Raw genomic sequence first — 14,295 nt, 5'->3', positions numbered from 1 at the left:
TAACCATTCTTCAGGGCTGCAGAAATACATGGGTAACATGGTGGCTCAGCAGTTGCACTGCTGCCTCATTGTGCTGGGGTCCTGGGTTCGATTCCAGCCTTCAGCAGCTGTCTGCCTGCACATCCTTGAGAAGACACTTCTGGGCAATTTAGCTTGGCCAAGACACCTAAGCTACACATCTTTGCACTATGGAAGGAAAACAGAGCATCCTTGGGGAAACCCACGCAGACACAAGGAGAATGTGCAAACTGCACACAGACAGCTGCTGAAGGCTGGAATCGAACCCAAGACCCCAACACAATGAGGCAGCAGTGCAACTGCTGAGCCACCATGTTACCCATGTATTTCTGCAGCCCTGAAGAATGGTTACACCCGAAACGTTGACTTCTCCACCTCCTAATACTGCCTGGCTTGCTATGTTCTTCCAACCTTCTGCCTATCTACCCATGTATTTCTAGCATTTTCTATTTTACTTCAGATTTCCAACATGTACAGTATTTTGGTTCTTTACAGGAATTTACATCATTTTATAAAAATAATCTCCAAATAGAACCTTCCACTGGCACAGCATTTCCAGTTCCTCATACCTTGTGGCAAACATCAGACTGACTAGACCGAGAAGACCACTTGGGTGAGATGACATAAAGACAAGAAGCAGCCCTAAACGAGAGATCCCGAAACATCAGCCAACCCTCAAAGACCAAGGAACAGCCTGTCTCATCCTTACTGAATGGGTATTACCGGTCCTTTCAAACAAACAGATCAAATACAGGGGTAGGCACCTGTGGATAGGATGTAATGAATATTCATAACTGCAGTAGATAGCTAGTGTAGATTTGAGACTATTCAATTAGAGATTTAAGATTGTTTACTGAAAAGTCCTGTGAAGAGAATGATTGATTTTGATAGACATTATTTTTCCTTGATAAAATATTTAATAAGGTTGTGTTGAATGATCCCTTGACTCTTATCCCCTTTGCTTCTCTTACTGCGTAAAACGGGTTACTGCAAACTGGTCAAGGTTAGTCAGTTAAAAATCACACAACACCAGGTTATAGTCCAACAGGTTTAATTGGAAGCACACTAGCTTTCGGAGCGATGCTCCTTCATCAGGTAATAGTGGTGGACTCAATCCTAACACAGAATTTATAGCAAAAATTTAGTGTGATGTAACTGAAATTACACATTGAAAAATTGATTGTCTGTTAAGCCTTTCGTCTGTTCGAATACAGTGATAGTTTCACTTCTTTCAAGTGTAAATCACAAAACCTTTTTTTAAAAAAGTTGCATTCTTGGGTTAGCTGTTAACAATGGTGATAGCTAATCAATATGTTGAAGGTGTTGGCTCCCTGTGTTCTCTGTCTATGCCCTGAACTTTGTACACCCCAGTCCAACACCGGCATCTCCAAATCAAGGTTAATCAGGGTACATTTACCCATCTTTGACTCTGCAACACCATTTTTCAGGTTCATGACAGTTCATAATTTATCCATGTCTCCCTCTCTTGTATATATAAATAAAAATTGTACTTGTAACTCCATAGTTTAATTTTAACTTCAAAAACCATTCAGCACTGCCATAAACTTACTTACTTTATTCTCCTTTGTTCTATGCCATTTTCGTAAAACTCCAAGGCCCTTTGAACCCTATACCTGATGTTGCCCTTCAATTGCATTTGTTCTTGTTCTAGTATAACACGATTCTTGGTTTCGTACTCTTTGTGGACCCTCACAAAACTTGCATAAGTTTCAGCACGTAAATCCTGTTCAAGCTCCTTCACCAGATCTGCATTTGCGAAGTTACCTGCAGATTTTGCTAGCTGCAAAAAAAAATTATAAGGGCATTTAAAAATATATCACAGGGTTACTTTTCATTACTTCAAACCATCAAAAGAAAACAAAATTATAACTAAGGCATGCTTTTGAATTTACTCTGTCTGCTTATTTCTGCATATTGCTGGTATATTATTAGATATACTACGAGGTAAAAACAATGACTGCGTATGCTGGAAACCAGATTCTGGATTAGTGGTGCTGGAACAGCACAGCAATTCAGGCAGCATCCAAGGAGCATAGTACCGCAATTTAAATGAGATATTGTTTGCTATCCCAGATGAAAGCCGCTTTTACTATGTGTAATACAGGGATGACAACTAGTATGACAGCACAATGATTTTGGCACCAACAATCTAAAGGCCTAGACAGATGATCTCGAGTCAAAACCAAATTCCGTGAAGAAACTGGGGAGTTTTAATTTACTTGTTGAAATAAAGAGCTAGTCTCAGTCACACTGCCCATGAAACTGTCAAACTACCCATTTGGTTCACTAACTTTAGAGAAGGAAATCTTTGCCATGTCCAGCTGACATGAGATTAAATACTTTGAACGGTATTGCTGACTCTTCACTGCCCTCTGAAATAGCAAACCATTCAATTATATCAATCTTCTAGACAAGGCTAAAGTAAGAACTATGCCAGGCATGTCTGACATTAACCCAGGCATCAGACATGACAAAGACACACAGGAGACAGACAGGACTGTAAATGCTGGAGATCAGAATCAAAAAGTGTGGCTCTGGAAAAGCACAGCAGGTCAGGAAGCATCCGAGGAGCAGGAGAGTTAACATTTTGGGAAAAGCCCTTCATCAGGAATATGGTGGTGGCGGGAGAAGGGGGCTGAGAGATAAATAAGAGGGTGGGGTGTGGGGAAGGTAGCTCGGAAGGCGATAGGTAGATGCAGGTCGGGGCTCGAAGAAGATGGGCAGGTTGAACTGTCCTACCTGACCATCTTCTTTCCCACCTCTCCTTTCCATCCTTATCTCCAACCTATCACTATCACCTCCCCGATTTCCCCCCCCCACCCCACCTGCAGCCACCTATCACCTTCCCAGCTACCTTCCCCGCTGTCCCCCCTCAACAATCTTGATGAAGGGCTTATGCCTGAAGCGTTGACTCTCCATTTGCCTGACCTGCTGTGCTTTTGCAGTGCCACACTTTTCGACAAACACCATAGGGTGTGGTATAGCATGTAAAGTTCTTAGACAGGAGTTTGAAAACCACAACAGCAAGGAACTGAAGAGAGTAGATCTGAAAGCCAGCCTGTCAGTTTCCAGCTCCATCCTTCACTGAGGCTATTAAAGATGATGCAAGGATACCCACCTGCACTAGACAAGTAGCTGTCACAACTTGGTAGAAATCTATTGATGACAATTAAGGGAGTCCATCTGAGATTTACCAGTCAAGCACTGGAACCCTGCATGCCACGAGGTTAGTTTAGATGTCTGAAGGTGGCAGAATATAGGGGGGGTCACAGCTATTAGCAGTTCTGGTAATCTTCCCATCTTTCCTGGATGCAGGAAGAACCACTGGTCCACCCCTCACACAGCAAATTGGCAGGCTGGCTGAACACTTATTTTTAAAAAATATGTTTTGCAGGTGAACCAGGCGGTGAAAAGGCAAATAGTATGTTGGTCTTCATAGCGAGAATATTCCAGTACAGGAACAGGGATGCCTTACTGAAATTGTACCAGACCTTAGTGAAACTATACCAGAATATTGTGTGAAAAAGGATGTTTTACTTATGGAGAGGGCCCAACAAATGTTTACTGGACTAACTCTTGGGATGATGGCAGGACTGATGAATGAAGAGGGATTGGATCTGTTAGGACTATATTCACTAGAGTTCAGAAGAATGACGTGTGGTAGGAGATTCTCATTCTATAACATTCTAACACGACTAGCCTGTAAATGCAGGAAGGGTGTTCCCAATGACTGGAATGTCCTGAACCAGAGGTCACAGTCTAAGGATATATAGTAGGCCATTAGCACTGAGATGAGGAAAAATATTTTCACTCAGAGAGTGATGAGCTTGTGGAATTTGCTGCCACAGAAAATGATTGAGGACAAAACATTTTATGCTTTCAGGTATGAGGTAGACAGAGTTCATAGGACTAAAGGGATCAAAGGGCTTGGGATGACTGGGGAGGAGGGTACTGCATAAGGTGATCACCCATGATCATACTGAATAGCAGAGCAGGCTCAAAAGGCATACTCCTCTTCCTAACTTTTTTGTTTCAATGTTTCTGATTTCTAAGGCCTCTGATTGGTTCACAAACTTCAAAAGCCTATTCACTTTCCTTAATTGGATGGCAATCCTGTGTTCGGGTCAATTAATGAGGAACCAATAAAAAGTAGGACCAGTGATTGGTCCCCATGGAGTGGGTTTGTGAACCACTAAAGGCCCTGACTTCTATTTCTCGTCCCCAGATGAAATTCCTTCCCCAACTTACATTTGGGGACCTATGCAAAACTTAAGAAAGTTGGTCCACAGAATATTCATATGCAAAGAATCAGCTAAACCTTCACGCTCATCCATCACTGGCAGGACAGACTGGTGACACAGTAGATGTAGTGTACAGTCAGAAAGGAGTTGTGCTGAGAGTCCTTAATACTTACTTTATTACCTATGAAGTCTCATGGCATTAGATCAACATGGGCAAGAAAACTTCCTTCTGATTACTCTCTACCATCTCCCTTTGACAATAAATCAATATTGATTGATGTTTGAAGAAACAGAGGGTAACATAGGAACAGAAGGAACCCTGGATGGAGGATCTCAATGTCAATCACTAAAACAGAATCATCAATATTAACCGATTTGCTGTTCTGGGTCTATAGTAGATGATAATTGAAAAAAATCTACTTGACATCATCCTCATCAACCCAGATGCATTTGTATTGGTAACAGTTACAACTTGTGCTCCATGTGGAGATGAAATATTGTTTCACAATGAAGACACCTTCCATTTTATTACATCACATCACCACCATCATGCTAAATTGGACTGATACTGTACACACCTTGCAGCTCAAAACTGGGCATCCTTCAGGGAACATCATCAAAACTCAAGCATAACTTGTAATTTCACAGCCTAGATATCCCTCACTCTATCATTAATATCCAAACAGGGTATCACCCTTAGATAAATGTGGAATGTGAAAGAGAATACACCAGGACGAAAAAATGTTTCTAAAACTTACGTGCTAACCTAACAAAGGTATAAAAGAAGATTATATACTTGCTAAACACCATCCAGAGAAGGCATATACTGCTGGGGTTGAAAGTGGGTTGCACAGCTGTCGCTGTTGGTGCAGCTGGGAAAGAGACGTGAGTAGGCAGTGCAGAGGACAAAGACATTTTGTGCTTTTCAGCACAGGAAGAGTGGGAAGATGTTGCAATAATGAGAGTGGTAAAGTATGAACTTTGATGGGAAGGGCACAGTAGCAGATAGTGTAATTGTGGGGTGTCAGAGAGAAGATAATGAGATATACAAAATATATATAAAGTCCTGGAATTCCCTCCCTACTGGCATTGTTGGTTAATCCATGTCAAGTGAACTGCAGCAATTCAAGAAGATAGCTCACCACCTCCTTCTCAAGGGCAAATAAGGATAGGCTATCACTGCTTGACAGCCAGTGACGGCCACGTTCCACAAATGAATAAAAAAGATAGATTGATGGAGTGGAGAAGGACATTAGCTTTCTTCTTACACTACTGCGCAATCTTCAAAGTATCTGAGACTGCTCTGACCCAAGAGGCAATCTCAGACAAGGTGCAGTACGGTCTGGTGTTGAACCTCCACTGCTGATCCTGTGGGAAGAAGTCCTGCGTCAACAACACCCCATCCATCAACAGGACCATCCGATCAAGCAGGACCTCCAGGTCCCTGCCCTCAAAGTTGGGCACAATTTCCCCATTTCTGCATATCCAGGGCAAGTATCAGGAACCATACCAAGCAACTGTGGATTTACAGTGCATGTCCTTTAAAATATGGTATTAGACATTCAGTGAATAGCGAGTTGTGGAAAATTACCAGGTATGACCGGTCTTCAAAAGGCAGGACAAATCCATGCCAACCAATTACCATTCCATCAGTTTTCTATTGATCAACAACAAAACAATGCAAGGTGTCATTGACAGTCAATCAGGTGGTACTTATCCAGCAATAAACTGCTCACCAAAGCCAAAAATAGGTTATACATGGCCAGTCAGCAACAGACCTCCTTCTAGCATTTGTCCAAAAAACTGAATTCAAAATATATTGTGAAAGTGGCTCTCATTACATCATTTTATCATGAAGGATCTCTAACCATATTGAGATCTTTGGGAATCCAGTGCACAAGGGAATATGGTTGCAATTCTTGTAGATCAAATGACTTAGCCCCACAGCAATCACTGCAGGAAATAGTTCTTATTAATGATCTTCTCTCCATCATAAGGTTAGAAAGGCAAAACGTTCACAAATTAATACATATTAATCTCCTCAGATATTGAAGCAGTCAGCGGCCATATGCTGCAAAACCCATTCAGCATTCAGGTCTGGACTGAAACGTGACAACTAACATTGAGGCACATAAGTGTCTGGCAACGACCACCTCAAATAAGAGAGGATCTAACCATTCCCTCTTGATGAAAACAAAAAACGCTGGAAATCACAGTAGCTCAGGCAGCATCCATAGAGAGAGAACAAGCTAATTATCCGAGCTTAGATGACTCTTCATCAGAGCTGACGTGAAGTGTGGAGGGGGCAACATTTATGCACTGTGGGGGTGTGGAGTATAGGCGAGAAAGGGTGTTGACAGTGCAGAATAAGTGATAGGAATGTGAGAATGGCAGAACAATGGTGTGTCTAAATGCCAGATTGGAAAGAACAGACAGTCCCACTGGAGTGGAGGGAAGAGAGGACATGGTGACAGAGAAAGTAACAAGTAAAGATAAAAGCAAAGAAGGAATGCGAGTGGGTTCACAATCTAAAGATGTTGAACTCAATATTAAGTCCAGATATTGTGCCTAGTAAAGTGCCTAGTCTGAAAATGAGATGTTGTTCCTCTGGTTTGCACTGAGATTCGCTAGAGCATTGCAGCATGCCAAGAACAAACAAATGGGCATGCGAGCAGGACACTGTATTAAAATGACGAGCTACAGGAAGGTCAGAGTCATGCTTGGGGGAGAAAGTGAGGACTGCAGATGCTGTAGATCAGGAAGAAGGGCTGAAGAAGGGCTCATGCCCGAAACGTCGATTCTCCTGCTCCTTGGATGCTGCCTGACCTGCTGCGCTTTTCCAGCAACACATTATCATGCAATGTGGTCAATCAATCTGTTTGGTTTCTCCATTGTAGAGTAGGCCACATTGGGTCCAGCAAAAGCAAGACACAAGATTGGAGGAGGTACAGGTGAAATGCTGCTTCACTTGGAAAGACAGTTAAGGCCCTTGGATGGTGAGCAAGGAGATGGTGAAGAGGCAGGTGTTGCACCTTTTGTAGTTACATGGGCAGGTGCCATGGAAGGGGGGCTGGTGTTGTGGTCATCAAGGAACATACCAGGGTATCTTGGAGGGAATGGTCCTTCCAAAATGCAGACGGGGGAGTGAGAGTAAGATGTGATTGGTGGTGGTGTTCTGCTGGAGTTGTCTGAAATGTCTGAGAATAATCTTTAGAGTACAAAGGCTGGTGGGATGAAATGTGAGGGCAAAGGGGGAACCGATCACACTGTTGTGAGTAATGGGACAGGCCAAAGGCAGAAGCGTGCTTGATAGGTCAGATGCAGTTGAGGGCCCCGTCAACAACGGTGGGTGGGAAACCACGATTATGGAAGAAGGAAATCATGTCAGCAGCACTGGTTTAGAAGAAGGCATCATCCAAACTTTACGATGTCGGCGAAAGAACTGAGAGGATGGGATGGAATCCTTACATGGTGTGGGGTGTGACAAGCTGTAGTGAAAGTAGCTATGGGAGTCAATGGCTTTGTAGTGGATTACAGAGGACAGTTTATTGCCCGAAATGGAGGCAGAGAGGTCAAGAAAGAGGAGGGAGGTATCAGAGATGGACCAAGTGAAAGTGAAAAGAGAGGTGGAAATTGAAGATAAAATGAACAAATCTTTCAAGGTGGGAGCATGCAGCAACACCAAAACATTTGTCGATGTACCAGAAAAAGAGTTGTGGAAGGGGGCCAATGTTGGACTGGAATAAGGACTGTTCAACATACCTCATAAACAAGCAGGCATAACTGGGGCTTAGGCAAATGCCCATAACAATTCCCTTGGCGGAAGTGAGATACTCAATAGCATTATCATTATTGAATCCCCCATTTTCAACATCAACAAAATAATACTGTAGGATCTGTTTTCATTTACAGAAAATTAACAAAAGGCACTCAATTCATGATTTATTCAGGACATCCTCTGGCCACTTTATAAATGCAAGGTTTCAACAGCTCCTCTCAATGTTAGGCCTGAAATGAGTAACATGGTATCCCATACAGCTAAAATCTATTTCAGGATCAGTGGTGCTGGAAGAGCACAGCAATTCAGGCAGCATCCGAGGACAGGCAAAATCGACGTAAAATCTATTTCAGCAGACTGTCAAAAAAACACCTGACATCGCCATGCCACTCTCGATGCATTCTGCACCCTTATCATTTGGTGGTCAAAATGGAGGAGTACTGTTTCATCAGCAGAGGTTGGGGTGCACAGAGTGGTAGGTAGTAATCAATAGGAGGTTTTATTGCAATAATTGTTGCCACACGACTTAAGGGGATCCAGAATCAACACTGAGGATTCCAAGGCAACACCCTCCCAACCATATACTACTGTGCCACCATCTCTGGTGGGCCTGTCCCAAGAATGTTGGTGTGAGCAACAATGTGTATGAGGTATGATTCCATGTCAAAGAGTGTGGTGATAGAAAAGCACAGCCGGTCAGGCAACATCCGAGAAGCGGGAGAATCAACATTTCCAGCATCAGCTCTTCATCAGAAATGAGGCATGTGGTCTAATGGGACTGAGGGATAAATGGGAGGGAGTGGAGCTGACGGGGGAAGGTAGCTGGGAATGTGATAGGTAGATGAAGGTGGGGGTGAAGGTAGTACGTCGGAGAGGAGGGTGGGGCAACATAGATAGGAAGGAAAATGGGATAGGTCGGACACCATTTTGACTGGACAACACATCCATCCTAGGACAAGCCAAACAGAGACATGCTTGAGAATTCCTAGAAGCATGGCATTCCAACTGGAACTCTATCAACAAACACATCGATTTAGATCCCATCTACTTCCCTGTGGGAAAAAGAACTGGAAATTACATCACCACAGGAAATGACATCACCAACCCAAGGAAATCTAAACACATAAATCACAAGCAGACCATAATACCAGTGCTTCACTGGAGAACCACTGATGACATTACCTAGTATGGTAACAAAATGTCTGAAAATGAACTTTCCAGCTCTGCAAGCAAATGTACATCCAAAACCTCAACCTGAGCTACAAATCTTCTCAAAAATTGCTAACAGGTAGGACAGTTCAACAGGGTGGTGCTGGGATAAAGAGGGGAAATTAGGAAACTGGTGAAATCCACATTGATCCCGTGTGGTTGGAGGGTCCCAAGATGGAAGATGAGGCGTTCTTCCTCCAGGCGTTGGGTGGTTAGAGTTTGGGGTTGAGGAGGCCCAGTACCTTGCACGTCCTTAGCAGAGTAGGAGGGGGAGCTAAAGTGATTGGCCACAGGGCGGTAGGGTTGTTTGGTGTGTGTGTGTCCCAGAAGTGTTCTCTGAAATGTTCTGCAAGTTGGTGTCCTGTCTCCCCAATGTAGAAGAGTCTACATACAGAGCAATAGACACAGTAGATGATGTGTATGGAAGTACAGGTAAATCTCTGTTGGATGTGTAGGCCTTTAGGCCCTCCACTGTGTCCACTGCTCTCAATGTGGTCTCCTCTACATTGGGAAGTCAGGATGTCAATCTGCAGTACATTTTAGCGAACATCTCTGGGACACATGCACCAAACCACCCTATGGCCAAAAGCTTTAACTTCCACTCCCACTCCACCAAGGACATGCAAGTCCTGGGCCTCCTCCACCGCCAAACTCCAACCACATGACACCTGGAAGAAGAATGCCTCATCTTCTGCTTTGGGACCCTCCAACCACATGGCATCAATGTGGATTTCACCAGTTTTCTTATTTCCCCTCCTCCCCTCACCTTATCCCAGATCCAACCTTCCAACTTGGCACTGGCCTCTTGAACTGTCCTACTATCCAACTCTCTTCCCACCTATCCGCTCTGCCCTCCTCTCTGACCTATCACCTTCACCCCCACCTTCATCTCCCTATCACATTCCCAGCTACCTTCCCCCAGCCCCACACCCCCACCCATTTATCTCTCAGCTCCTTTGGCTACAAGTCTCATTCCTGATGACGAGCTTACACTCAAAACGTCGATTCTCCTGCTCCTTGGATGTTGGCTGACCAGCTGTGCTTTTCCAGCACCACAGTCTTCAACTCTGATTTCCAGCATCTGCAGTCCTCGCTTTCTCCCAGTATGATTCCATGTGTCAGGCCGTTGCTTGACCATTCTGTGGGATAGCTCTCCCAATTTCTGAATTTTTCAGGAGTGACCGGTTTGGGTTTTCAGTAGAGATAGCAACAAATGGCCACTTAGCTGACGGCAAACACATCCCACTAATGAATAGAAAACATACAAATGGCATCAAACACACTTCCAGAGAATGACCAGCAGGTTCCATTTTCATGGAACATACAACAGAGAAACATACTCAACGAGCTTACACCACAATCCTCCTTCCATCCTCCTGCATCAAACCCCAAAACACATATTTATTTATTATTTAATTAACTCTGACAGTATGGAATAGTCCCTCCTTCTCTCTTATGAGTTACCTGAAAGTGCTATTTATCACAAGTTCAGAAATTACTGGAAAAACTCAGCAGGTCTGGCAACATCTGTGGAGAGACAGCGGAGTTAACTTTGGGGGTCTTTCTTTAGAATTGAACTTACCAAACCCACAGAGCAGGGAGTTGGGCCTTTTACCTCCCTGCCGCAAAGCTTTTCTCGACATTTAGCCGCCATCGTCTGTTTCTCCCACTCGAATCTCCTCTGCGCTATCAGACAGAGTAAGGTGAAGGATTCTCAGACCCTTTCAGCATCGACTTCCGCCGGACCGTCACCATAGCGACCACCAAACACCGGTCCGGGCCATGTGCATTACCAAAGAGATGACGTGTCTTCGCCATAGCAACGGATAAATTGTATTTAAATTACAGTTTTTTTAAAAAAAGAAAAACAGCAATTTTCTGATATTTTGTGATTAATTCGAGCATGAACTACGGACAAATGCTTTTAAGACAAATTTTTTATCGACGCGGATATCATTAGCGTACGGCTGCGAGATGTCTCCCGGATGGGCGGGAATTTCAAACAGGAGGAGCCGTTAACGGATGTGCCTTTAAAGCAATTGTTTACAAAGTAGTTATTTTCTCTTTGAAGGCAAGAATCACCGGCGAACTATAAATACGCGAACAGGTAACGTTGATGCTGTTTTGCTTGTTTATTACTTATTTTCTAAGTTAATTGTCAGGTTCGACTGAGAAGGTTATCGCTGACTAACTGGCCGCCTGGTTGGAGAAGATTGAATGCGCTCTGAGGAGGCAAGGCCTGGGGGTGTGAATCTGTTTAGGGTCTCCGTACTTGGACGAAGCTGGTGATCTGTCGGAATTTTTTTTCGACAGTCTGACGGAACAATTTTTAGTTGTGTAAGATACTACGTTTCTCTTTTTAATTCTAACACTGCTGGGAGCTGTTCAGAATGTCTGTCATTTATACCACATACTGCCTGACCTGCTGTGCTTTTCCAGTACCACTCTGATCTAAACTCTGGTTTCCAGTATCTGCAGTCCTCACTTTCGCCTATTTATATCACAATGCTAGGTTATAGTCTAACAGGTTTATTTGGCAGCATTAGCTTTTGGAGCGCCGCTCCTTCTTCAGGTAGTTATGAAGCTACGGCTTCCAAATAAATCTGTTGGACTATAACCTGGTGTTCTGTGATTTTTAACGTTGTATTTGTGATGTTTGTTTGGTTTGGTTTGATTTGATTTTATCATTGTCATGTACCAAAATATGGTGAAAAGTGTTGTTTTGCATGTTGTACAGACAGAGCGTACCATTCAAAGTGCAACAGGGTAGCAGAACAGAGTACTGTAATAGTGTTACAGCCACAGAAAAGATCTGCATTCAAACTTTTATACAGGTAGTTCTTCTATAACATGATGGTTGCGTTCTTGTACAACTCTACATTATGGGAAAAAAATCATGCTTTAGAAACAACATTTGAAGTGTTGGTGATGTACATAGAACATAGAAGAATACAGCGCAGTACAGGCCCTTTGGCCCTCGATGTTGCGCCGATCCAAGCCCACCTAACCTATACTAACCCACTATCCTCCATATACCTATCCAATGCCTGCTTAAATGCCCATAAAGAGGGAGAGTCCACCACTGCTACTGGCAGGGCATTCCATGAACTTACGACTCGCTGAGTGAAGAACCTACCCCTAACTTCAGTCCTATATCTACCCCCCCTTAATTTAAAGCTATGCCCCCTTGTAATACCCGACTCCATACGTGGGAAAAGGTTCACACTGTCAACCCTATCTAACCCCCTAATCATCTTGTACACCTCAATCAAGTCACCCCTAAACCTTCTTTTCTCTAATGAAAACAGCCCCAAGTGTCTCAGTCTTTCCTCATACGATCTTCCTTCCATACCAGGCAACATCCTGGTAAACCTCCTCTGCACCCGTTCCAGTGCCTCCACATCCTTCCTATAGTATGGCGACCAAAACTGCACACAATATTCCAGGTGCGGCCGCACCAGAGTCTTATACAACTGCATCATGACCTCAGGACTCTGGAACTCAATTCCTCTACCAATAACAGCCAGTACGCCATATGCCTTCCTCACCGCACTATTTACCTGGGTGGCAACTTTCAGAGATCTGTGTACATGGACACCAAGATCCCTCTGCTCATCCACACTACCAAGTATCCGACCATTAGCCCAGTACCCCATCTTTTTGTTATTCTTCCCAAAGTGAATCACCTCACACTTAGCTACATTGAATTCCATTTGCCACCTTTCTGCCCAGCTCTGCAGCTTCTCTATATCCTGCTGTAACCTGCCACATCCTTCCTCACTGTCAACAACTCCTCCGACTTTCGTATCATCCGCAAACTTGCTCACCCAACCTTATAACCCCTCTTCCAGGTCATTTATAAAAATGACAAACAGCAATGGTCCCAAAACAGATCCTTGCGGAACACCGCTAGTGACGGCACTCCATGAAGAAACTTTGCCATCAACTACTACCCTCTGTCTTCTTCCATCCAGCCAATTCCTAATCCAAACCTCCAACTCACCCTCAATGCCATATCTCCGTATTTTCTGCAGTAGCCTACCATGCAGTAGCCTACCATGTAATCGCATGTTCGAAAAGTTCAACCTTTAGAAATAGCCCCAGTTGGTCAATCTTGTTACCGCGAATTCGTATTAATGAAATGTACGTTATAGCAGAACGACCTTTACCTTCTGCCTTACTGAAGAGAATGGGAGAGAATATTGGGGATGGGCGGCACCTTGTGTTAGGTAAAAACAATGACTGCAGATGCTGGAAACCAGATTCTGGATCAGTGGTGCTGGAAGAGCACAGCAATTCAGGCAGCATCCGACGAGCATCATAATCGACGTTTTGGGCAAAAGCCCTTCATCAGGAATAAAGGCAGAGAGCCTGAAGCGTGGAAAGATAAGCTACAGGAGGGTGGGGGTGGGGAGAAAGTAGCATAGAGTACAATAGGTGAGTGGGGGAGGAGATGAAGATGATAGGTCAGGGAGGAGAGGGTGGAGTGGATAGGTCGGACAAGTCCGGACAGGTCAAGGGGACAGGGCGGGCTGGAAGTTTGAAACTAGGATGAGGTGGGAAAGGGGAAATGAGGAAGCTGTTGAAGTCCACATTGATGCCCTGGGGTTGAAGTGTTCCGAGGCGGAAGATGAGGCTTTCTTCCTCCAGGCGTCTGGTGGTGAGGGAGCGGTGGTGAAGGAGGCCCAGGACCTCCATGTCCTCGGCAGAGTGGGAGGGGGAGTTGAAATGTTGGGCCACAGGGCGGTTTGGTTGATTGGTGCAGGTGTCTCTGAGGTGTTCCCTAAAGCGCTCTGTTACGAGGCGCCCAGTCTCCCCAATGTAGAGGAGACCGCATCGGGAGCACCAAATACAATAAATGATATTAGTGGATGTGCAGGTAAAACTTTGATGGATGTGGAAGGCTCCTTTAGGGCCTTGGATAGAGGTGAGGGAGGAGGTGTGGGAGCAGATTTTACAGTTCCTGCGGTGGCAGGGGAAAGTGCCAGGATGGGAGGGTGGGTCGTAGGGGCGCGTGGACCTGACCAG

The 14,295-nt window shown here is 44.4% G+C and overlaps 2 protein-coding genes across 4 annotated transcripts in view; one reads left to right on the top strand and one right to left on the bottom strand.

Annotated features, from left to right (window-relative positions):
- The window catches only part of cfap53 (cilia and flagella associated protein 53), a 46,332-nt gene extending 35,285 nt beyond the window's left edge, over window positions 1-11,047 (bottom strand). The window contains exons 1-2 of the mRNA XM_043701200.2: window positions 10,850-11,047; window positions 1,593-1,819 (exon numbers count right to left, since the gene is read on the bottom strand). Coding sequence (XP_043557135.2) covers window positions 1,593-1,819; window positions 10,850-10,921 — 299 coding nt within the window. The 5' untranslated portion in view covers window positions 10,922-11,047. The remainder of the gene's footprint in view (window positions 1-1,592; window positions 1,820-10,849) is intronic.
- A 237-nt stretch (window positions 11,048-11,284) lies between these two features.
- Window positions 11,285-14,295, top strand: part of ska1 (spindle and kinetochore associated complex subunit 1) — a 42,849-nt gene continuing 39,838 nt past the window's right edge. Inside the window, exon 1 of one of the 3 annotated variants that reach the window (XM_043701213.2) lies at window positions 11,285-11,374. The gene's annotated coding sequence lies outside the window, so the exon portion shown is untranslated. Of the gene's footprint in view, window positions 11,375-11,528; window positions 11,605-14,295 lie in introns of those variants that run through there. The other 2 variants (XM_043701223.2, XM_043701240.2) reach the window with 2 other exon arrangements.

This window comes from Chiloscyllium plagiosum, unplaced genomic scaffold (assembly GCF_037043375.1).
Source record: "Chiloscyllium plagiosum isolate Xiang-an unplaced genomic scaffold, Cpla_swu_hap1 HiC_scaffold_1, whole genome shotgun sequence".
Taxonomy (NCBI): domain Eukaryota; kingdom Metazoa; phylum Chordata; class Chondrichthyes; order Orectolobiformes; family Hemiscylliidae; genus Chiloscyllium; species Chiloscyllium plagiosum.
The sequence above is the reverse complement of the archived record's forward strand: the minus strand, read 5'-3'. Positions and strand labels throughout refer to the sequence as shown.